At 33.7% G+C, this 24,985-nt stretch overlaps 3 protein-coding genes across 4 annotated transcripts; 1 reads left to right on the forward strand and 2 right to left on the reverse strand.

Annotated features, from left to right (window-relative positions):
- The first annotated feature begins 1,511 nt into the window (after positions 1-1,511).
- On the forward strand, positions 1,512-7,682 carry LOC122582787 (electron transfer flavoprotein-ubiquinone oxidoreductase, mitochondrial). The gene is made up of 18 exons (XM_043755225.1): positions 1,512-1,930; positions 2,813-2,889; positions 3,042-3,148; positions 3,569-3,650; positions 3,931-4,039; positions 4,118-4,164; positions 4,243-4,317; positions 4,408-4,524; positions 4,630-4,698; positions 4,810-4,902; positions 5,050-5,152; positions 5,249-5,373; positions 5,882-5,931; positions 6,013-6,079; positions 6,311-6,390; positions 6,614-6,742; positions 6,831-6,897; positions 7,372-7,682. Exons 1-18 carry the CDS (start codon positions 1,561-1,563, stop codon positions 7,453-7,455), a joined length of 1,851 nt encoding a protein of 616 aa, XP_043611160.1. The 5' UTR covers positions 1,512-1,560; the 3' UTR covers positions 7,456-7,682.
- Positions 7,683-8,179: 497 nt separating this feature from the next.
- Positions 8,180-10,016, reverse strand: LOC122583456 (probable transcription factor PosF21). The gene is made up of 4 exons (XM_043755858.1): positions 9,431-10,016; positions 9,205-9,337; positions 9,025-9,109; positions 8,180-8,511 (listed from the first exon to the last, which is right to left on the reverse strand). The coding sequence occupies exons 1-4, from the start codon at positions 10,003-10,005 to the stop codon at positions 8,180-8,182; spliced, it is 1,125 nt and encodes a 374-aa protein (XP_043611793.1). The 5' UTR covers positions 10,006-10,016.
- A 2,153-nt stretch (positions 10,017-12,169) lies between these two features.
- LOC122582443 (flowering time control protein FPA-like) lies at positions 12,170-21,883 on the reverse strand. Of its 2 annotated transcripts, none has more exons than XM_043754832.1 (5): positions 21,471-21,883; positions 19,819-20,061; positions 18,812-19,701; positions 16,551-17,650; positions 12,170-12,377 (listed from the first exon to the last, which is right to left on the reverse strand). In XM_043754832.1, the coding sequence occupies exons 1-4, from the start codon at positions 21,693-21,695 to the stop codon at positions 16,555-16,557; spliced, it is 2,454 nt and encodes an 817-aa protein (XP_043610767.1). In that variant the 5' UTR covers positions 21,696-21,883; the 3' UTR covers positions 12,170-12,377; positions 16,551-16,554. The 2 variants fall into 2 exon arrangements, with proteins under 2 accessions (XP_043610767.1, XP_043610768.1); XM_043754833.1 differs by having other exon boundaries at positions 16,537-17,650.
- Positions 21,884-24,985: the final 3,102 nt, after the last annotated feature.

Genomic DNA, 24,985 nt, shown 5'->3' on the forward strand with positions numbered 1-24,985 from the left:
ATATGTATATTAGTAATTACCATATGTTGTTTAATTTACTCAAACACATATTCCATCAACATTATTCAGATCGAGAGTCCAAGATTACTCAGATCGAGATATTCATCACCATCATATCGAAAGTCAAATCAATTAGTACACTCAAACAATAATGTCTTATTTGTTAACTATCATATCTAAATCCTCATAAAACACACACACATTAAATCGAAGGTACCCAATAAAAACAGTGGGTGCAGTGGATGTATTCATTTCAAGAACACATGTCAATCGAGGATAACGGAACATATCGTCTCAAGAACATTGTAATCCTGTTTTAGTTTATTCTTAAATAATACTATAAAGATAACATTTAATTCAAAATCTAATAGGACTTTGCTAAAACATGTCTTTTGTGTCTGAAATACATGTAACTTCAAGGTAAGGCTTCGGTGTTTTCCTAGAGCCCGTTGTTGTTGTCCTTAGCTTTCTACTTGAAACGATACATCTTTTCACTTATGCAAGCAGGTTGATTTTCCGGAATTGAGTTCTAACTGATATCCCCAAGTCAATCATTGATCCAAAAGCGTATCGATAGGTCATTTAAACATTACCTTTGAATAAAATATTTCAATTAGTATACTCAAATTTGTAATTAATAATTAAATTTTTTAAATAACATGTATTCATCATTTTTTTTATATGATAATAATAAGGATGCTTGAATGCAAATTTTTAAACAATTAATAGATATTGTATATCAGTAGACATCTCATCATACAATGGTGAAATTATGCATGTGCTCATAATTTTATAAGATGTATTCATGTAAATTATAAATCGTTACAGTTTAAAGGAAAAAATTCTTAACATGTTACTCTAAAAAGTTGAATTCATAACTTCTAATACATGAGTCGTTACATTTGATTGGATGTAACTTAGACACTTCTAACGCTATCTCCAATATTAAGGATGTCTTTAACGTCTTTAGGCGTTTTTGAGTTGTCACATCATATCTTTATACATCCATATAAATACTTTAAATTCTATAATTTTATCTTCAACCATAAAAACATCATTAGATATCATTTTACCTCCAACTAAAAACAAAAATATATTAGGTAAGGACAAGTGTCCTGAGGTAAGGGCATCCCTAAAAAAGATTTAGTTTTGGACAAACTTCACCGGCAAAAGAAATCCAAAAGCATCTAAAGACGCATAAAAACAACCCATTAGAGACAGTCTAATGATTGTTGCGCGTATCCCGGCGACAATTATATAAGAACCTTATATTGAATTTAGCTGCCTAAAATAAACAAAATGGAGTTTGGTGATTTTCTCTTAAAATAAAATAAAATGCATACATATCCTTATAGAGCCGTGCTCATCAGACTTTTTATCACTATTTCGCCTTATAGATAAAGGTGACACATGGTCTCTTCTACAAAGAGAAAAAACAAAACAACAAAAAACACACATAATTTCACTTTTTTCCCAAAGTATAAAAACCACCCAAATTTCTTATTTCCCCCTCTAAAACAAAACATACTCGATCGATCATTTTAGACACTTCTTCCATCAATGTTCAAAACCATCATTTCTTTGACTTTAAAGTCAAAATCAAGAAACTCTTTATATAACCCCATAAAGCTACTAACTTTATCATCAAAAACCAATTTTAATAAATCCTTTTCATCTGGGCATCACTTAAATTTGAAGAATTATAATGGGTATAGCTTAAATTTTAATAATAATAATGGATTTTGTGTTTTTGGAAAAAGAGGGTTCAGTAGTAGTAGCAGTGAGGGAGGTCGTGAATGTATTAATTATGATGTGGTTATTGTTGGAGGTGGGCCAGCGGGATTATCGGCCGCGATTAGATTGAAACAAATGTGCCGTGAAAATGATGTGGATTTTTCTGTTTGTGTTGTCGAAAAAGGGGCTGAATTAGGTACATTTTTCTTGTTTACTAATGTTGAATTGTTATTGGTTTTTTGTGAAATTTTTGTGGTGATCACGTTTTGTAAGTTGGTACATTTGTGTTGTTTGGTGTAGTAATGTTTGAGAACATATGCAACTATGATCCAAAATCTGTTGTATATATTAGTATCGTATGTATATTCGATTTACAACAGTTGCGTTATTTGCTTCAAGTTAAGCTCATTTATCTTTTTTTTTTTTTTTCTTTTCTAATTGCTGTTCTTTTGAAGTTGTATGGTGATTTGTCATTTTGTTGACTAAAATAAAGTATTCTTTGTATTCGGTAACCTCTTTATCATCTGACTAGAACTTATTGTTGATGTGATAGCGATATAAGTTTCCATGTCGTCCAAATTGTGGTCACATTACATATTTACAAGTTATACAAGGTCTAATACTTCCAATAAAATAGTTGGAAGTTAGATACATATAACTAAATGTTTAAAAGATGCATACTGATAGATTTTCCTGTAAGTTTGACATGTTTAGAAATACCTACCCTTTAGAAATTCATATGTCCTGTTTGATCTTTTTAATTCAGTTTTCTTAGAGCCATTGCTGATTGCATTTTCAATATCAAATGTCGAATTCACTATATTAATGCCATCCATAAGGAAGTTATCTGTATTCATTCTAACCCATAACGTTAATTAACACGGTATCCTGTTTTTATTATACCAATTTCTGTAATATTTGTAAATTTGATAACATTAAGAGTCCTTTTTGTGTAAATTAACAAGTTCATATCGATTTTGGGTATGATATTCAGTGCATTTCAATATCAAAAACTTAAAGTGTATCTCCTTGTTATATATGCATCATTTGGTTATAGGATTTTTATAATTGTTTTCAGGTGCACATATATTATCGGGAAATGTATTTGAACCTCGTGCGTTGAATGAACTTATTCCAAACTGGAGAGAGGAGGAGGTACATTCTGATTTCTTTAGTTTGGTTTGTGTTCGAGTGAAAATGACCAAGCTACCCTTTGGACTAAAAGAGTGCCTTAGATAGTTAGATATTAAAAATTGTTTATAATGTGTAGGATAATGACATATGTTTATATATGAACATTTGTACAGGCACCAATCAGTGTTGGCGTATCTTCTGACAAATTCATGTTGCTTACAAGAAAACATGCTATCCCGATGCCAAATCCTTTTGATAATAAAGGAAATTATGTTATAAGGTAACTTGGATAGCTCTTCTTTCAACTAATCAAGGACAAGGTGGATTACTATTATGATAGTTCTTGCAAAAGTTGTCCCGGACCATATATTCCATCTACGATTTAAAACTGGATACATTCTTAAAGGTTACCTGAAGAAACTGAATCACTACTCACAACTAGTCACATTTTACAAATCGTTGCTGATTAAAAAATTTGGCACGTTAAAAGTTTCTTCATGAAAGGTAGTCAGTAGTCCAGTATTTGTTTCTCCATCTAGCCAAGTTGTCTATCACCATTTTGAGCCATCTAACAGTAGTCCACGTAAAAATTGTTACATGTTACGTTAATCTCTTCTTGTTTTTGTGTGTTTATATAATGTAATCAGAATTAGATTTGAGCTAATACCTACATGTGTAAAACACATTATGTTTGGTTCAGTTTAAGCCAGTTTGTGCGTTGGCTGGGACAGAAGGCTGAAGAACTAGGAGTTGAAGTTTACCCAGGCTTTGCAGCTAAAGAGGTACTATGCTGCCTGAGTATGTCGTTAAACAATTAGCTTAAAAGGTGGGTCAACTGGGTTAAATGGGTCAAATATCTCCAAACATGTATCTTATTAAAAGATTTTAATTATTTTTGTCACCATATTTTGTACACTAATAATCTTTAAAGACTTGGACAAAAGTGTTCCGGGTCAACCCAACTTTTTCTGATCTTCACGGAAAGCTGACCTATTAGACAATCTCTTAATTTTGCAACCTCTATGCATGTTCATATCCATAATGAAATTCAAAGCCCTACAGGTTTTGTTTGATGAAGATGAGAGTGTTATTGGGATTGCAACTAATGACATGGGAATCGGTAAAGATGGTTCTAAGAAAGATAATTATCAGCCTGGTGTGGAATTAAAGGGTAACATTCATCCTTGGTCAAATGATCCTTATTCTCAGTTATTTACAATGCTAAATATGTTCCCTGCTTTCTTTTCAGGGCGTATAAATCTTTTTGCTGAAGGATGTCGAGGTTCACTATCAGAGGTTTGTAGAAATAAATATGTTCTGGTTATGTCATATCAGATTACTTTCTTAATCTTCTATATATAATTTTATGTACAGAAAATAATAAGAAAATATGATCTCAGAAAGAAAGGGCAGGGCCAGCACCAAACTTATGCGTTAGGGATTAAAGAGGCAAGTCCATTTGGCTTTATAGCTTATGTTCAGAGAATTTTCTTTAATTTTCTGCTTGGTTATTTTAAATCAATATCTGAAAATTTTTAGGTATGGGAAATTGATGCCAGCAAGCATAAGCCTGGTGCTGTGGTCCATACCTTAGGTTGGCCCTTAGATCACAAAACATACGGGGGATCCTTTCTATACCATATGCAAGATAGACAGGTAAGCCAGCACCTGCATGTTTATTAATTATATAATGTTCTGATGTTAAAATTTCGGATTTTTGCCAATAGTCAATAAGATGTCTATGGGTTCAACTGTATGCAGGTTTCCATTGGACTGGTGTGCGCTTTGAATTATCACAACCCTTTCTTCAGTCCTTATGAAGAATTTCAGGTAATTACTTTCAACTTTTGGGTAATAAGGTTATGTAAATTGGTTAAAATTGATTTAATATTTCATTTAGTAAGTAATAAACCAATAGTCTGTAATCCTTGACCCTGGCAGAATCTTAAATGTCATCCTGCCATCAGATCTCTTCTTGAAAATGGGACTGTTCTCCAATATGGTGCCCGCACATTGAATGAAGGCGGTTTTCAGGTGCATCTTTATTTTACTTTGTATCAATCTAAACAGAACATAGGGCACTGCATCCGTTTTTCAGGCTGTAAAATCATTTTGGAATAATTCTTCTGCACAGTTTTTTCTACTTGCTATAATACCAATATAATGCTAGTTAATTTTCAGTCTATTCCATATCCAGTGTTCCCCGGGGGAGCAATTGTTGGCTGCTCAGCTGGCTTTTTAAATGTTCCAAAAATAAAGGGCACACATACCGCCATGAAATCAGGTAAGCGTTTTTCTCATTTTCGATTTGTGTACCAATGAAACATTATATGGAACATAAACATTTGTAGAATAGTTTTCATATTATATTCCGTTATAGGAATGCTAGCAGCAGAATCTGCTTTTGGAGTACTTCACGAGGGCTCTAATATGAAAACCTACTGGGAATGCTTAAAAAGTTCATGGATTTGGGAAGAGCTTCACCGTGCAAGGAACTATCGCCCGGTTAGTTACTGTTCGATTTTGTTACTTGTCATTATTATATCACATCTTTTTGTTCATTATCTTCTTGGAAACCTCTTGTGTTGTGAAAACTCTAAGGGTTTGATTAGAGGTGAAATATTGTGACCCATTAGCTAAAATGGATTGATCTGGATTTTTTTCCCTTCTTTTCTTCAACAGGTTAAAAGGGGAACATCTTAAAACTTGGCTAATAGTGAACCATGTTGAAAGTTGAGAGAAGTTAATTCAAATGCTTATAACCTCCTTACTTGTTCAACTTGAAATTAATATATTGTTAACTTAGTAGTGTAACTTTTGTAATCAGATTCAAGACATTGATTAATTAAAAACATAGAAATGGTAGTGTTGACCGGTCAAACCTAACCCAACACGATTTAAAGGTCACCTGGTTTGACCTGACCTCGTTTTGTTCTGCTGCCCAACACACCTGTTAATTAGGTTCCTTTTTCATATACATCATTTTCTAATTAGTAATGCTTCATGTGTTCAGGCATTTGAATATGGGCTTTTTCCTGGTTTGGCTGTAAGTGCTGTGGAATAGTAAGATCTCCTTCCTTGTTTCATACTTACAGTACACGCGCCATATGATGAAAGTTCACTCGTTTATTTTATCTTTCACAGCTATCTATTCAAAGGAAGAGCCCCCTTTACCCTGAAGCACGGCAAACCAGATCATGAGGCAACACATGTAAGGAATTCTATATGCATAACCTGTTAATATGATTATGTGATATTGCATAATGAGAATTGGAATCAACTGTAGAATTAGCGTTTGGATGTGCATGTTTAAAGTTGTAACAATCGAATTGTAATGATTAGGATTTGGGTATAGAGTATTTGAGTTCCAAAAAGCAAATCCAGATGCCCCCTAAATCTTATGCATTATCTAATTTTTACAACTGCATCATTATGCAAACAGGAAGCAAGTGTATGCTCCCCAATTGAATATCCAAAGCCAGACGGTATAGTTAGTTTTGATGTACCAACCTCCCTGTACAGGTATTAATGTTGTATATTTATTTCAGGGCGTAGTATTGGTTATAATTCCGTTCAAAAAAAAGTATTGGTTATAATTTTTCACCGAAACAGATAAATCCTACCCAAACTTTTGGTAGAACAAAAACTAACAAGCCCATTATACATTTAATTTTAAAAGTCCTCTAATGTTTTAACATTTCAGATTCATCAGTCTTCCATATATTTTTCTTGTTTTCTTTTCTAGGAGCAATACGAATCATGATCATGACCAACCAGCTCATCTTCGCTTGAGGGACCCTGAAATTCCTGAACTTGTAAATTTGCCAAAATATGGTGGTCCAGAATCACGATATTGCCCTGCACGTGTATATGAGTAAGATTTATTTTTTTTTGGTATCTTTCTGCTCGCCTTTAGTTCTTTTCATTGTAATTTTTCTTCAAAATCTTTTCTATTAATGCAGGTACATTCCAGATGACAAAGGTCAAATGAAGCTACAGATTAATGCTCAGAATTGCTTGCACTGCAAGGCAAGCTGCTCTTTTATTTACTATTTGTGGCAAAATGACCGGTTGAGGGGGTTGGGTATCAAAAGGATAACTTTTTAGTACTTTTTGCAAAGATAACAATCAGTAGATTATTTCAAGAGTAATTAAATATGTTTCTGCATTAAAATGCACTTTGGGTGCCTTCCGACCCCTTTCCATTTAGCTAATCTCTCTGCTTTTACGATGAGAGATATAATCCAAGTGAAATGGGTCAAAGTTCTGATCTCTACTATCTGCACCAACAGAATAGATAGATTTGTTTTTTGAACAGCCAAGAACATAATCGATAAATACCTGGCGCTATGTGTCCAAATCAATAATAATACTCGGTTGACCAATGACATAGGTGGTCATAGTAAAATGGGCATGTAGGGACTTGTCGGTGACATGTTAAATGGTCTAGTTTGTAGTTGTACCTTGTTCAACGATAATTATTTGTTTGTTTTCGAGCTGCAGGCTTGTGATATCAAAGATCCAAAACAAAATATTGAATGGACGGTGCCGGAAGGCGGAGGTGGGCCGGGCTACTCGGTAATGTAAACCAGTTCTGGTCAATATAGTTTAAGAGTAGTAGAAAAGTGGGAATGCATATACATGTAACACTTTAAAGGAATGCTGGTTGCCAAATGACTTCTAATGCCATAATAGTGTTAATCACTTGTGAATTTCACTCTATTAGATACTTGTAGTCTTGTACTATGATAATCCCAATTTTTTATGACATTTGGGAACATATATACAAATGTTGCTGATTTTGTTGGATAGTATTAGAAATACGACCCAATCCGGTCGGTGGAACCTGGATTAATAATTTCTTACCAAAATTTACAATTACCATAAGGATTTAACCTACTTACCCAGTTAAGAGCATTTCTTTCACCCACAAACTTTCTTTTAAAAGGTTAGTAACAATACAATGCAGGTAGCGTATTAGGCAATATCCATTCGAGATGTGTATTGCTCAAATGAATACTTACTGACTATTAACAAAAACATATATATCTGAATTAATGTAGAAACCAAACTATCAGCATCTTGAAAAACTAGAACCTCAATTTCATATGTTTACAACACGGGAATTACCCATCATTTTCTTCTGTATAGTAAAAATTTCACTGAAATGTCAAATATGTACTCATTTTTGGGACGTACCGAGGTAGTATCAGATACTGGCCTATTGACAAACCTAAGTCGATTTTAACACTACAACATAACCTGCAAAGATGTATCAAGGAAAAGTGCCATCCAATTTGACAGTAAACTTCTAACCAAGATTTTGGTGCCGTTGCTGTTGCTGATGGAATTGGTGAAGCTGCTGCTGCTGCTGAAATTGATGGAGTTGTTGCTGTTGCTGCTGATATTGGTGGAGTTGTGGTGGTTGAAAAAAATGCTGCTGCTGCTGGTTCCGGGACTGAAACTGGAGTTGTTGAAACTGCTGAGCAGTTAACATTGTTTGCATGGCTTGGTTGTTGGGGTGAAACTGCTGGTTTGGTCTATAAGGTGGCGGAAAGTTCATCATTGGTCCACCATTTGCGAGATTCTGACCTGTAATTACTCTCAGATGTTGTATCTCCTTCCTAAGTGCATCACTTACAGCTACATACAATAACAAATTGAATAAGGTTTCATTGGCGCATAAATTGTACTATCGGTAAACTTGTAAAAAGTTAATAAACCATCTATTTATGACAGCAAATATATATGCAATCCAGTAATCGTTGAAAGTTCAATTCTTCATATAAGTTACCAAGTAGTTTTGAAGGTCACAAAGAAAGGTTTTTGTACTGCATTGCATCTACATCCTGTTTCTTTGTACACAAAAAGAAAAAGAAAACCATGCGGGTTGGGCAATGTGAATGGGTCATGCCATTGACCAAGTTTAAGTTGTTCAACCTGTTTTGACCTGTTTTTCTGTTGGTAAGTTTTTTTATAATTTTTTTCCTGATTTTATCCCTTTGACCCATCAACGTTAAAAATAAATCCCAGTTTCACATAGACCAGTTAAAATTGCCACCATTCCCTTAGTAAAGCTTGAAAAAAGTCCCTGTCACAGGGTCACTTACAAATTACTAGTAACAAAGTTTCCAGCAATATAGTCAAACAACTTACCATCTTGCAAATGAAACTGTTGCTCCATGGCTTGTATACGCAATTTTAGCTCGTTGTTCTCAGCTGTCAAACCATGTGTATCTCTCTGAAAACAATGCGATAAAAAGGAAAATAGGTAAAAATTCATTTAATCATTCAAGCCTGACCCTACTGATCGACATTATATGAGTGCAGACAAACCTGCAAAAGCGTCAACTGAGCAGACAATGCTGTTGTTTCTGTTTGCAGTGTCTGGACTTTCCTTTCAAGTTCGGCTATGTATCTCATCTTTCTTTCCTTCGATCTTGCAGCAGACTGCCGATTTGCCCATATCCTATCAAGCAAGAAAATTAAATTCAAAAAGATTTATATACAATATGAATATCCAAACACACATCCAAACGCCCTTACAAGTACAAATTCCTACCTTTTTGCTCGCTTTGGGTCAACGAGAGCAAGCTCAGCAAGCTTTGTGGCAGACATTGATTTCTTATCTGCAATTGAAGATGTCTCTTCTGGCTTAAACGTAGTAGAACTATCCATAGACATACTATGCAAATGTTTAGTTCTAGGCCTATCACCCGAACCATAACCATAATTTTCAGGCATTGTTGTTGCAGCCATTTTTGTTGTCTGCATTTCTACAGAACACGGTGGACCAGGTTTTGCAGACGAAGAATTCAACTTATCGACATCAAGATACATAGAAAACAAATCTTCTTCGGTTTCATCAGTATACGAAGGACCATCAAAACCACCCACAACACCAAGATCACTATCAAAACTTATATCATCAGGAAGAGTAAAAATTTCCGAATGGGCTCGTCTATGACCCATATACTTTGGTGGGCTATCAGGCATTCCGCTTATATCATGACTAAAATGACCCGAATCAGCTTTAACCCTGTTTTCGGCTAAATCCAAATTCACATTTTCTTGATTACCACCTATTGAAAAACTTGAAATCCTACCAAAAGGTGGCAAGACATGATCTTTATCCATCTATAACAATCTTTTTCTTGTCTGGCAAACCAAAAGAAAACGCAATGTATGTCATTATAATGTGAAAAACCGAAAAGGGTATTAAAAAGTCAGAATCTTGAAATCATAACATGGATATACATTGATATATATAATATATCCAAGAAACAAGATATGGGTTTCAAGAAACTCAAAAAGTTGGTAATAATTCTTACATTTTTAGAGATAATGCGTGGGATGGATATTTGTTGAATGTGGGATTCTAATGAAGAAAAGAGAGATATAATCAATCGATATTCAAAATTTTAAAGTTATGTTGGAAGGAAGATATTTAGAAAGAACATGGAAAAGCTTGTGAATTCAGAATTTTGGAATGGTGTTCATTTATGAGAAAGAGCAAAATTTAGGGTTAATTATGTAAATTTAAAATACCTAGAGGGTTATATAGATTAGTTTTGAGAAACTATATTCTATTTTTTCTTACTAAAAATTTGGAAATACTAATTTTTTTTATTTAAGAACGACATGTAAGTTAGTTAGTGTTTCAATACCTAGTGGTGACATCCATGCGTGACATATGTTAGAGGTTGGAACCCGAACATACCCTTGGAGACTAATGTGCGATAACACGGCTTGCACGTGTCCAAAGAGATAAACCCGAACACCATGAGGAATTGAGACATAAATCATCTTGGTAACATAGATGCAAATTTCTTAAGGCGTTATTTGTGTCAAGTTATTATTTTTTTTTTATAGTTTTGATAAGGGTCGTTAGTAATAAGTAATACCTTTATCAAAAGTTGTATTCTATTATTCAGAAATTTAAAGGTTGATGTTTAGTATTAATTTTGATGTATGTAATTACATATTAGTGACTTATGTTTCTTAAGTTTTTTAAAACTTAGAAACATCAACCTAATGTTTTTGAAATAACGAGAGCAAGTACCCGTACGTTGCGGCGGTGAGATAGTGGTGGTGATACCTAGGTCATAGAATGTGATAGGTTATAGGAGTTGATATGTCATAGAGTATGATAGTCAAATGCCTTAGCCGTACGGGCTCCGCCCTCGGATTTAAAAATTTGTCGAAAGTATATCGAATGACATCTCTAATGAAAGAGCATGAAATTTTAAGAACACCCATACAATTTTTATAATTTATCGATGTACGGTTTTTGAGATAAAAGATTTTGAATGAATTGGAGGAATAAATAATTTATGGAGTAGAGAGAAAAAAGATGATTGGTTGAGATTTGAGGAGAGATAAAGAGTATTATAGTTATTTTAAATAAATATATAATAGATAAGATGGGCATTTTGGAGAAGTACTTAAAATCAATATTGAAAATTTCAAATTCAATGTTGAAAATCTAGGAGAAATCTGCTTTATAATATAGTATAGATATAGGATGTAAAAGTTATACGAAGTAATATAATGATCTACAAGTGAAAAACCATTGTGCAATCCATATATTGAATACAAAGTTACGATTAATTTACACGATTCATTTTTCGTTACTGACTTTTTTTGTTAATTACATTCATTCTTTTGTTTTTTCTTTAAAAAAAAGAACATAATTAAGATTTAACTTCCATAAATTGTATTTGAAAGTGAAAATAAGAGTGGTATTTCCCTTACATAGTTAAATTGTTATTTCTTCTGTTAAATACTTTAATTCAAGATTAATCTATAGAGAAAAAAAAAAAAAAAAAGGAACTGTGACCATTAAAAAAAAAAATGAACGATACGTAGGGATTTCAGGCAAAAACACCCATTTTGATTTTGGATGGTTTTGGCCCACGGTTTACTATTGATGTTTGATGTCATGAGTTTGAAACTGGGTATAAAATTTGGTAGGTATTTTAGATATAATTTAAAAACCCATTTGATTTTATTCTAAGATGGAATGGAAAAATAATAGCTATCCTCATGGAATGGTTGATTGAGATTTACAAATAGCTAGCCAAACATGTCATTTAAATATGCCATTCCATTTCTATTTTTATTCAACTCTACCAAATGCGACCTTAATGCATAGTCATGTACGATATGTAGAATCAATAGTAATCTTTTCATCAAACTTTCTAATGAATTCATTTCTAAAATGATTTAACGTTTGTTATGTTAATATCTTGATTATTTTGGTAAATATTTGAAATTTCATAATTTTGTTTTGCAAGTGGAATTGATGCACCAGATTTGGCCATTAAAATATTTCTATAAATGTATATCAAAACCAGAAGTAATATTAATTAAACAAAAACAACTACAATACAGAAAACCGAAAGTAGAGATAGTTCATTATTATGATTTAGAAATGCGAACACATCTCGAGTGTTGCCTTCCTCGGCGAATCAAAGCCATATCGAGTTGCTTCTTGAACTGCCTTCAACCTACATTACATTACATGTAAATCACGTTAGGCGCCATTTAACGGTTTCTGAAAATATAATAACTCATAAACAAACCATAACACATGACAATTCGAAACCATATATATAGCATTCTGAGTTTTTATTTATGGTTCTCAAAATACTCATCCACACAGTATAACACTAAATTACCAAATCTACCTTTATAATAAATTGTCACTCCTAAAACAAAATTCCATTACAAACGCGCGGGTATTATATATATAAACAGAGAATACTTCGCAAAATACAACCATGTTCAAACCTACTATGGGACGACACAAATAAAAAATCAATAATGTGGATTTCGACTTATTAAACTTCAATTAATATATAAGTTATAGACCATGATACACGTCATGCTTGGATAATGGGTATAACAATAAAACCCGTAAATGCGGGTCTTAAATAGGATACCAGGTCATCCCTTCTTTCTTTCTTTCTATCTTCCTTTCTTTGTTTTTCATTTTAGAAATTTTATTAAATATAACCCTTACATTAACCATTCCTATAAAGAAATTTCGATGGCTATATATAACACCGAACTTCGATAGCCTTGAGGACTATGATTAGCATATTTTTTTTCTATATAAATCAGATAGACTATAACGTTACCTTAGTTTTTATTTATATATATTTAATTAAAATCTATTTTCTTGCAATTAAGCAATATATGGTGTTTTATCATTTACTGTAAAACTTGAATGAAGAAACTCGTTTGATAGTTCACCTATAACTTACACAACTATTTACAACCCCTATGAATGTCATAATTCATAAGCAATAATAATTTTTTTTCATAGACCATTCGAAAGAAAAATATATATATATGTGACAAAAATAGTGTTAATGGATACATCAAGACGGCCCATTTTTCAGCAAACAAAGAAAACCCAAAAGATACATACAATATGGACTGTTTTAAGAATTTAAGTATAAAAGGTACCAAACGTTTAAAACTTGATACCGGGTTGATCCAAATCGTAGTTCTCCACTTTTTTATTATTCGAGACCGAATGAGTGAACAAAAAAAAAAAAAAAGCAATATGAACTTTGCCTGAAGTATCTTCAAATGCTTATAGCTCTGTTTATTTGTTTTATCCAAACTATCAAGTTCATAATACTAGTTTTATTTATATATATACGTTGAGTGTTAAGTTCACAACTGACTTGTAAGTTGTAATACTTTTACGAGTCTACTTGCAACAAAACTAGTTCTTTTCTTTTCTTTTTTTTGTTTTTTTTTTTCACACGTCACTCAGTTCTATCATTCAATGTAAAATTATGATAGTATATAGCTTTAAGATTTTTATATTGTGACAAGATTCAGCTTTATACATTGTTCCGTTAGTTGTATTATTTCAAGTGGCAAAAACGTAGACGGGTCCATGTGAAAAGTTGATTAGAAAAGCTTATCAATGCGAGAATGAAAATCCTATCAAATGACATTAATCATAACTCGGGAGTATGACATTACTACTTTTATTTTTGTTCAAACCAGGATAGTCAGTCGGTTGTAAGTATGTCGTCAAATGGCATAATTAAGCCAACACCTTGAGATAAAAAGAGAAATATTACGCCTATAAAAAAAATACAAATAAATATAGACCAAATACCATATCTGTTGGTTTTTCTGATAGATGCTACCTTTGTAAGTTTGTCTTTTTTTTTTTGGTATATTATTTCTAAACGTTGGTTTCCCAACAACAATCATGATGCTACGCATGACTTGTGATTGGCTTAAAGCTTCTTTTTTTAATTTTTTTTTTGTTTTTATACAAGTCTACATTTGTATGAATGAGTTACTAAAAACTCAAATTAACCAAGATGAACCTTTACCCAGAAAAGTCATGAGAATATAACGTACTTTTTAAAGACATTTGTTTTTAATCGTGTATTAATGTTTGTAATTGGGCCATTGTACTATTTGTTCTGAAAGTCCTATAGTATTTGTTAGAAACTTAATAGTACAATGACCTAAAGGAACAAAAGAAATTACATAACTAAAAACAGATAATTTTGAAAAAATACATTGTATTTTAGTGACTTTAACCCTTATGATTATATAAATCTCCAATCAAACAAGTAGTAATCATATTTGCATAATATATGCTTCATTGCTACACTGGACGCGTTGTGGATATCCCAAATATAGGAAAGGACGAAGGAAAAAGAAAAAAAAATGAAAAAAAGAAAAGATAATGCCACTATTGACCGTTGTCTTTGATTGAAATAAAACATACCATTTGCTATGCCTATTTTAAAAGCAGTGAACTTTTCCCATGTATAAAAATTATTGCACATTTTACTTTTTATGAGTTAATAAAAAGATAAGTTTTGTAATTTAGGAAAAGTTTAACAAGTTTTTTACTCGAAGTTGGTATTAAAAAAAATGAAATACATAGATAAAACTTTGTATAATTGAGTGACCTAAAAGAAAAAAGCCTCTGGATGAGGCACAAAGGCATTATCCTAAAATAAAATTTATATATTACTGTACTAAAAATTGCATATGCATATGCTTACAAGATTACCCAATAATATATTTGCATAGTCGAGTATATATTATACATCTGGAATCAACCAGCTTATGCTTAAGCATCCATATTATGATTGTTTGAACGAAACCATAGAGTAGAAATTAAACTCTAATAAAAAGAGGTTATCCACAAACGTGAAACATTTGGGAAATTTTTTTGATGAAATGCATTATGTATAACTCAATTAAGTTAAATTATTTAGAGGAACTGGTTAACCAAGCCAAACCGTTTACATATATCAACACATTTAAAATTACGTTGAAAATAGGTTATGTTTTTAAGTTCAAGTTTTTGGCCTAACCGTGTATGAGCTTTTGTTTGAGGTTTCTCAGAACGAAATAACTGAATCGCGAATATGCCTACATTTAGTTCCCCTTTAAACAATAAAGCATGAGAAGGTTATAGGTTGACCTAGCTCCATGTATATCATAATTTATGAATATAAAAATGACTCACATATTAACACACAAATGTCTACAGAGGTTGAAGGGGTATGAATCTTATATAAATATTACAACTTGTATGTACAACTATAAATGAGGGTAGTAAAATGAAGCAAGAAACTCAAATTCCATTTAAAAAAGAAAAAGAAAAAGAAAAAAAGCTTTGTGATGGCCGTTAGATGCAACAGCATGCAAGACGGCAATAGGCATCCTATCAAAATTACTTTGAGCAAAATTGAGGAAAAGGAAGAACTACATCTATCTCTAACATCATGAGCAAATTAGATATTCAGCAGAGACTATGATATGCAAATTGACACTAAAAAGAAAGTAAACTGACAGAGTATACGAATTCCATAAGTATATATCATATCAAGCACATTAAAGCATAAAGATCATATTGCACAACAAATCTTAAACCTGAAAGAACGAGTGTAACACATTGGGAAACACGTTCAGCTATGTCCATAATTCTTACAAAAATGGCATATCTTGGTTGTGCAGTTTATCTAATCAATTCTCTCCAAACTAGATCCCTCAAATCATTCATGAGTACTTACATCTATATATAACTAGTATTTTAGAAGTAATATCATGTACCAAAAAACTATAATCAACAAAAAACTGGAAGGAATTGTGACAGTCAAATAAAGGTATTTCTTCATGTGTGTATTAACATTTCAAAAAAGGATACTAGAATTACCCAACCATCTGATAAAACCAAAGTAACCAGATCAATTAACTCAATTAACTATAACTTGCTTAGAAGTGGTTAATAAACCACATCAATTAACTCATTTGAAGATGGTAGTTTATGAGCAGATTGTAAGACAAAAAAAATTGGACATGATTAGCCTGGCTAGTGCTTAAGCACCTATTATAGCAGAAACTTAATGTCACGTTGCACTAGACTGCACTCTTTCCTACAGAAGCCCATAAGCCACCCAGAGCTCATGTTTCAAGTATCAAACTAAACAACCCACCCACAACCACAGTCAATGGCTATTCATCTTTCTGTTGAAATTTAGATTTATTCCTAAGAATATATCACAAAAAGGAATGACACTAGCCAAATAATAACTGACATCTAGATGCAGATCTAAGCATGTATAAACTATTTAAAAGACATATATAAAAGAAAGATGGGGTCAGCAATACCTTGACTAACGTACCTTCTTAGCGGTTCCCATTCCCTTTCCCTGTTTCCGTTCCCGAACGCTTCTGGTGTATCTGAAGTAAGAGATTAGCTGCAAATTGCAGAGTTGATTGGTATCGCTCATTCTTATTTGCATCGAACTCCAACTTTTGTTGACTTGCTCCCTTCAACCCCGGTTGTAGTTGTTGCAGCTGTTCTGGGAGATGCATACCAGAGCTCACCATACTTTGAGCTTCATTAAAATTAACACCAATTACCTGGTTTGAAGATGTGACACCATTAACTCCACGATGAAACACGGAGGAAGTATCAGTGTTCAAATCCTGTGGGTTATCAAGTTGGTATTGCTGAGCAGCCTGCACGGGAAGTTCAAATTGTACACCTTGTGGAGTTTGATAGCTAGAACTTGTCATAGATGCTGTTGCCTGATTGTGAGACAGACTGAAAGAAGGGTCGTGAATATGACTATCTCTAATAACTGCCAAATTAGAGGCATTGGTTGTATTTGATGGATACGTCTGTTTTTGTGTGAAATGTCCAGTTAATTTGGATGTTTCATTTTCAGATATCTGTCCCTGAAAATTCTTTTCGTTCAATACTGGCCCTGCCAACGTACCTAATGGTTGGTGGCCATTAGAGTTAACCTTGGACAAAGAAGCCAGAGTGGCAATAAGTTCAGGTGTCAAAGAAAGTCCAACAGAGGTGGTTGGTGTGGCTATAATAGATTGTACAGAGTGCACAGGTTGGGGATTACTAGATAGGGGAACTTGCAAATTATCATTATACTGAGGCTGGCTAATTGAGGGACCAGATACGTTGTTAGATACAGGCTTCGGAAAGTTCAATACGACCCCATAGAGACGGTCGGGACCAGAAACTTTTAAAACCATTGTAAGAAAGTCAGATGGTGGGACCAAGAATAAGGTAGTCCCATCAACAAATTTAACAACACCTGCTCGGTTACGGTCACCCATGTACCGTAAGAATTCAGTATACGAAGCAAAATCCTCTTCACTATCAGGTAAGAAGTAAACAAGATCAAAACCTATAGCATCTGCGTAATGTTTTGCCAACGTGTCTAATCCTGTTCTAGCTGAGCAATTTACAATTTCAGGGCTGCAGGTTCAAAAAACCAAACGTTATTAAGATACTGAGAAATTTGTACACAATCAATAGGCACAAATTGTTGATTGATCAAGCAAGTATTATGCATACCCTTCATTAATCTTGTTACAGGAATTCCAATATTCTTACAAGAATTCCAATCCTAGTTTAAACTTAAAAGATTTAAATAATCAATGTACTATCCTTATCTTAAAACTTCAGTTAAAAATGGACTTGTATGAAAGAGTTCTCTTCATAACAATATATAATCTTCCTAAGCATCTTTTCTTATATCAAATCTCATATATGGCTCATATAATCAACAAAGTGTCGACTTCATTACATTATTAGATAGATTATAAGACACCCAAGACTCAACCAGCCCACTCCTATAGTTTTGATTGTATAGTTCATAAGCTAGATTCCTAGATATTTCTTAACATTCTAGAAATCTAATTTGTTCATAACTTTCAAACCTGAAACCGAAGGCTCAAGTAAACTACATATCAAATTGGTATTTATATCTTGATGTGTCTTCTCAATCTCATTTATTTTGTTTCTATTTTTGCAACCAGAGAGACAGAGAACGAACTCAGATACGTACTCGTTTTTTTTTAACTTTGGCCTTTATTTTATAATGATAGATTATGATTTTTAAACTTGGTAAAAAAAAGTTGTTCCTTGCAAATCCTTGAACTAGTGGCCATGAACTTAAAAAAGGATACATGATCATGTACATGAGGTCAAACTTCTATCTTTTGCCAAAAAATAATAAAAAATAAAATAAGAATGATATACTATCATAATGCAAACTCGGGCTTAATGAATATGAAAGAGAAAAAACAAGAAATCAACTCCAATTTTCTGAAGCAATGAGTAAGACAGATACACACTACTTAAAAGCAAAAGGATGATACAAACTATCTAAAACCTTTAACTTGACGTGTCTGCCTTTTTTTCTTAACTCTTTCATAGGCATAATTATCATGTTTATCTTTTAGTTTCATTTATATTTTGCAGATAACGACTTTTCATTTAAATTTTGGAAAAAGATGAACAGATATTTCCCCTTGCACCTCTTATCAGCCCCACCCCCAAAATAAAGTGCATACATGGGTTCATCATTATTTTGTAAATAAAAAAATAAAAACAATAGAGAAAGTGATAACTTACATCTCATATCCAATCCAATCTCCAACAGGAACACACCGTGCACAACAAACAGGAGTTCCACCCTTAGCAATGATGCCTCGCCAGATATGATAAACACCAGGACGGTCAATGTTGGGGTTCACGCTTTGGAATCTTAAGTTTGAGCCCTTCGTTTGAGGATTGGATAAATGATCAGTTCGCAAAACCCGATCATTTGTTTCTTTTAGGGGCATTGGACCATCAGTTTTGAACCTTTTAAGCTGCCTCTGATTTTGGCTTGCATCAAAAACATCCCGTGTCCGAGAAGCAGACTTGGTCAAAGGGTTAATACTTGCTGAAGGCAAAGAAAGGATCTGATTTGAAGGCCTCCAATTAAGGCCGCTTACTGGATTTATAGAATAAGGGTCTGGCCCCGAAATACCTTGACCTGGGAGTATTGAATCAAAACTACCTTGGGGAGCAAAAGGGTGCATATAACTATCATCTGCTCCCACAAGAGGACGCACACGCCCATGGAAGCTATGTGACACTATAGATGGACCAATCACATCGAACTGTGGTGCTTGGAATGGGAAGTCTTTGAATAAAGCATTAGGCATTGGGCCTCTGGTTCCATTAAGATACTGGTTTGGTGAGAGTTCTTCTGTTGAGAATGTGATTTCTATTCTAGGATCATTAAAAAGTTTTCCCTGCAATCCATTTTTGGCCTGCTGTGCCTCTTCAATGCTTCTAAATTCAACAATTGCACGGTACTTTGAAGGAAAACTTTTTATTTTCTCAATCTCACCAAATAATATCATGGCATTGTGTAACATTTGTTCATCAATATCAAGATCTGAAGGATAAGATACACATAACACGTTACTTGGTTGTTCTTCATCCCCTTTCCGACCTTCTGATGAAAGAATGTCCTGTAAGAAAACATTGGTGGCAACAATTAATATTACCATCTGATACGAGACACGAAAAGATAAATGAACAATTGTTTTTTATTATTTAGAAGTGATATTAGAATATTAATAACATACTTTTCTAGAATGAGATCTGGAATAATCCACACGAATCACACTTCCACCCTTATATTGTCCATGCATAGCTTTAACGGCCTTAGTTGCATCTTCTAGTCTAAAATAATCAATGTATGCGACATTTTTATCGGATTGGAATTTAAAATCCTTGATTTTCCCAAATTTAGAAAATTCTTCCAGTAAATCTTCTTTCGATATGGAAGAACTGATACCACTGACCCACAAGCTCTTGCAAGGTTTAGCCTGTTACACAGTAGTAAGATAATCGATTGATTACTACAACTCGGTTAAGCAATGACAACACCAAAGAAAACTAGAATCCTAAAAAGTAGGCCTTCAAGAGAAACCAATAAGTGCAACTATGCGTCAAATTTGAAACAGCTAAGCAAGCATAAGAAGTCCAAATAGATGCAAACCTAATATTATTACTTTATTGAGTAAGCCTTGGGAATTTTAGCATAAGAGTTTACATTTTTTGTTAGAGAAGAATGCCCATGTTAAACAATTAAGATATATTATAGCTTTATAGATCAAGCCAGCAAATGTGTACTCTGAAATGAGTGTCTATGTACAAAAAAGCCACTCAGATACAGTATTTATTGGAAATACTTAAAAGGTCAATTTTGCAAGTGACGCAGGTAGTGTAGCAGTAGCATGCTGACTGACGAGGCATCTACGGGTAGAAAAGAAAGTCCAACGTTGATGGTAAAACTTGCAAAATAAGACATGGGAGTTAAATACAAAGAAACAATGATATCAGTAAACTTGTTATATACAATTTACTTAAAGGTTATTTCTTGCGTCTTTGTAGGATTTATGATTTATCCATTACTTGCGATGTTATTTTTTTATCTCTGTACTCGATTCATCAGTGACACATAGGGGAAGGTTAGCCATAACCTAATGATGTTTGTTTTAAGTGATACTTTGATTGTCTTCTGAGTTTACGTTTCCCACTTGACTAGTTAAGTTGTTTTTATATAGAAACATCTTTTATAAAGTACTGGAATGGCCAACTTAACAGCAATCAAACCAGGCTCATTTGCATGTTATGCGTTACAAATCATATCTTTCACAAGTTTGAAATATGATCAAATTACCAATTACATACCGTTAAGTATCACCTACTAAGAAAGACATGGCCGGCAGCCTCAACTAATTTAAAAAAACCGTTCAATGAAACAATGTTGGTTCACGTATTTTCGGTCACAAGGTTGAATTCAATTATAAGCCTCCAAATCGTTGATAGGCTCATAGGCATAAGTTTCATTATAAACAATTCGTTCGTTCATTATACTAACGTTATGGTATGCATTCTAAAAACAACTCCCAACTTGTGATGTTAATATTGCGTAACTTTGATTTAGCACACGACTAATCCGTTTCTTAATCAATACGGTTTGAGTCAGGAGTTCCGATTTTAATTGCAGATTTTAATCACAAGTTTTAATTGATACAAATCATGAGGCAATCATCGAATTTACGAAGAAAATAAAAAAAATTTAAAAAAAAATATCTATTTCACTACATTCAATGAACCAAATATCAACAACGATATATACAAATCATTTATATCTAAACACATATATAACAATAACGATAACATAAACGATAACGAAAAGACATCGAAAACGTAACGGAACGACACAAACCGGTTTCGCAAACTCGATCTTCAGCGGAATTCCATGAACAACCACGCCTTGAAGATTATCTCTAGCTTTTTTAGCATCATCAGCGTTATTTAAATACACAAAAGCGTAATTCCGTGAAGGATAACAACACACACTATCCACGCCGCCGTGTTTTTCGAACAGTTTCCGTAATTCCGTTTCCGTTACGTCGCCGGCCAAGCTTCCTACCCATAGATTGTTTGACATTTATATTGATTATGATTAATATTGTTATTATTTGATGTATAGATATATATACAGTGTATATATAGGGTGGTGAATTAATGAATTTGGTGGTTTTGTTGAATTAGGGTTTGTGATTGGAAGCGAAGAGGTGAAAAAGGGGAAGAGTTTTATATATAGGATTGGGGGTTGATTATGGTGACGTCATCATATTGTAATTTATTTTGTTTATTACAACAACTTTAATGAAAAGCGAATGATCTTGGTTCAAGTAATAAATGTCACGAATTGTTCAAGTTCTATAAAACATACGAGTAATAAATAGTAGAGTTTTTATATAATTTTAAGATGATCGGGTGCTTTAATAACTCGTCATGATATAGTCGTTAGGTTAATATTCGTCCTTGTTATAAGGCTAAAAGGAGTGGGGCTAGTTGGAGAGGGGAGATAAAAGCCATCTGGTGCATAAGCAAGAGAGTTTTGGCGGGAAAATGGAGAGTGAGACAAGTTTGATGTTGGAGAGAGTTGTGACACTTGTCATATTCCAATCATTGTTTTTTTTTTTTTTCACCTTAAATTAATTTTTTTTAAAATAAACATCTTACTATAAATAAAAATTACAAACATAATAAAATAAAAACTATTTATTAAAGTTCAAATACATGATTGTTATGTATTCAGATGAATTTATAGGGAGTTTTTTCAACTATGTATTAAGTGAGTAGACTTTCTACCGTGAACCCGATTAAGACAACATAATCTAAACTTTCCTTGTGATATTCGATCTGCACCTAAAATTTGGGTTGAAGTTGTGCAGATTCATTTTGGGACTAAAGTTTGGGTTGAAGTTGAAGGATCTTAAAGCTGATCGATGCTATGTCTGCAAATAAAAATGGACATTTTGCTAAAGATTGCAAAAAAAAAGAAGACCCAAGCATTGATTGAAGCAATCAACAAGATTGAGCCAGTTGATGTTTCAGATCTAGAGTCCTTGTATTCCTTAGATGATAACCCTGGAGAAAAGACGATCTGCTCAATCTGATACAACAAAAACGAGTCAAACACGGACGAGTCAGATACAGACGAGTCAACTGACTCAGAAATAGGTCCTAGACCTATCTACATGGCACAATTGGCGCTCCTTGAACAAGAAGATCGCCCGCCCCTATCTTTTCCTCAAGAGACATCACTGTTCATTGACAAGAAAAACGCTAACATACAAAAAAGGGACCCCCCAAACAAGTGGAGAGAATCTGTCAGACGACAACTCACAAATGAGGTCCTACGAGTTATTGATAATAGACCCCAAGGCATGATTGCACCTGCAAAGATTCCCAAAGGTGAAAGCAAGATAATGCTCAGACAAAATGCCCATACTCTCAACAGTCCCCTGATTAGACAGAAGATGCCGCCCTTCTCGAAGAACCAATGGACATTTACTGTTCAGCACAGGTACATGAATAATCCTGAAAATGATAGTTATAAAAAGAAATACAAAGGCATGAAGCGCCATCCACAAACTACAATGAGTACATCCAAACCAACCAAGCCACTTCATCAGCAACTAAAAGAAGAGGGCGTCCCAGAAGAAATTACAGAAGTGGTCAAGAAAAACAACATAAATGACCCATCCCTCTTATCCTGGAAAGCATTTCTCACCATCACTATACAAACATGTGGCAGACCTCTATATGGCCTTCATTTCCACCCAGACCACCCATACTTAAGTACTCTACGTATTAAAAAACTGGATGCTCTGCCAGATGAAGCTTTAAGTTTCCTTTGGTACCTCACTAAAGAGTTCTGCACAGCTTTCGCCTTTAACTCCCAGAAACTTGTAACCTACCTGGTGCGTTGCGAATTGGGTGAATTGACCAAAAATGAACTCAACACCTACCGTCTTCTACAGTGGTTTCTCCCGATGGATGAATGGATTTATGCATTACGAAGAGCCCCTAGGAAACATTGTATCCTTACTCTTTACAAGCCTAAATTCCATAAAACCACCCAACGATGCAGCCCAGATGAGTTCATTCAAGGATGGATGGATATGACTCCAGCAGATTCATTTTACAAACAAAATCACTATGAATCATGGATAAGAACCCGCATGGTGTTGGCAGAAGCAAACAAGTCTGATGTTGCAGAGAAAGACCCAGAGATTCTAAATGGGACAAAAGATATTCATAAACATCCGCAAGTGCGTGAATGGGATCAAACTTATACAGATTATCTCAATAAGCTTCCAATATTCACCAAAGTGCACTATTTCCAAGTCCCAGCTACAACAAGTGATGAAGTTTAAGGGTCAACAATGGTAGTTCGACGTCAAGATACTTAATCGGCAGAAAGAAGTTTAGCATTGTGTGTCGTTACGTTAATATTGTCTAAATAATGTATTAAGTGTGTCTTAAGTGTTAAGTGCGTCTTAAGTGTGTTTAATGATTAAATAAGGTCTTAATCACTCTTATAGTGATTAAAGCATATCCTAGGAATATTCCATCTAGATAAGTATGTCTAGATTTTTATATTATTGTTATGTTGTCATGGAGTCCTTTCCTTTGCCTATAAAAGGAAGTCTCCCCATCATTTGTAAATCATCCAAGAAAATAAATAAAAACTTCTTTCTATACTTCTCTTTCTAGTTCTATAATTCTCTCTTGGTTCCTAAGAGCTCCTTTAAGCCTTAGCCCTGTATAGCTCCTTCCGAGCTACTAAGAACTCCTTTCGAGTCTTAGTGTTTCATAGCTCCTTCCGAGCTACTAAGTGCTCCACTCGAGCCGTAGTGTAGAAGTTCCGTCAGCTTTAAGATCCTTCAAGATCTTCTAGCTTAAAAGAACATCTAGTCCTCTTACTGGTCTTATATAAATCAGCCATACCCTCCCCCCCTATCTGGTATCAGAACCTTGCAGATTCATCTAGTCCTCTTACTGCTTTAAGGAACTTCATCTCTTCTTCATGTTTGCTAAGGAATTTCCAATCCTTTTTGTCTTTTTTATTCTTCTTCTCAGATGAGTAGTAATTACTAAACTTTTTTATTATAAGGGACCTCTTTGAAAGACGGGAGCAGCTACATGATGATTCATCTTTGCATTTGATTTTTAAATGCCTTTCATCACTAGCAGATCCAAGACTCTTTCCAGTTTTCTCAAATTCAACCAAAAATTTCTTTTAGTTACATAGCTTAGATAAAGCATTCTTTATGAGTTGGAAGAGTTCGTCCAGGGTGACATTGGCGACTGTCTTGTTTTTGTTTTCCAATGCTCTATACGCTTCATTTGCAAGAGATTCTGGGAAGGAGTTTAGAAAAACTT

The sequence above is a fragment of the Erigeron canadensis genome, chromosome 9 (assembly GCF_010389155.1).
Source record: "Erigeron canadensis isolate Cc75 chromosome 9, C_canadensis_v1, whole genome shotgun sequence".
NCBI classification, from domain to species: Eukaryota; Viridiplantae; Streptophyta; class Magnoliopsida; order Asterales; family Asteraceae; genus Erigeron; species Erigeron canadensis.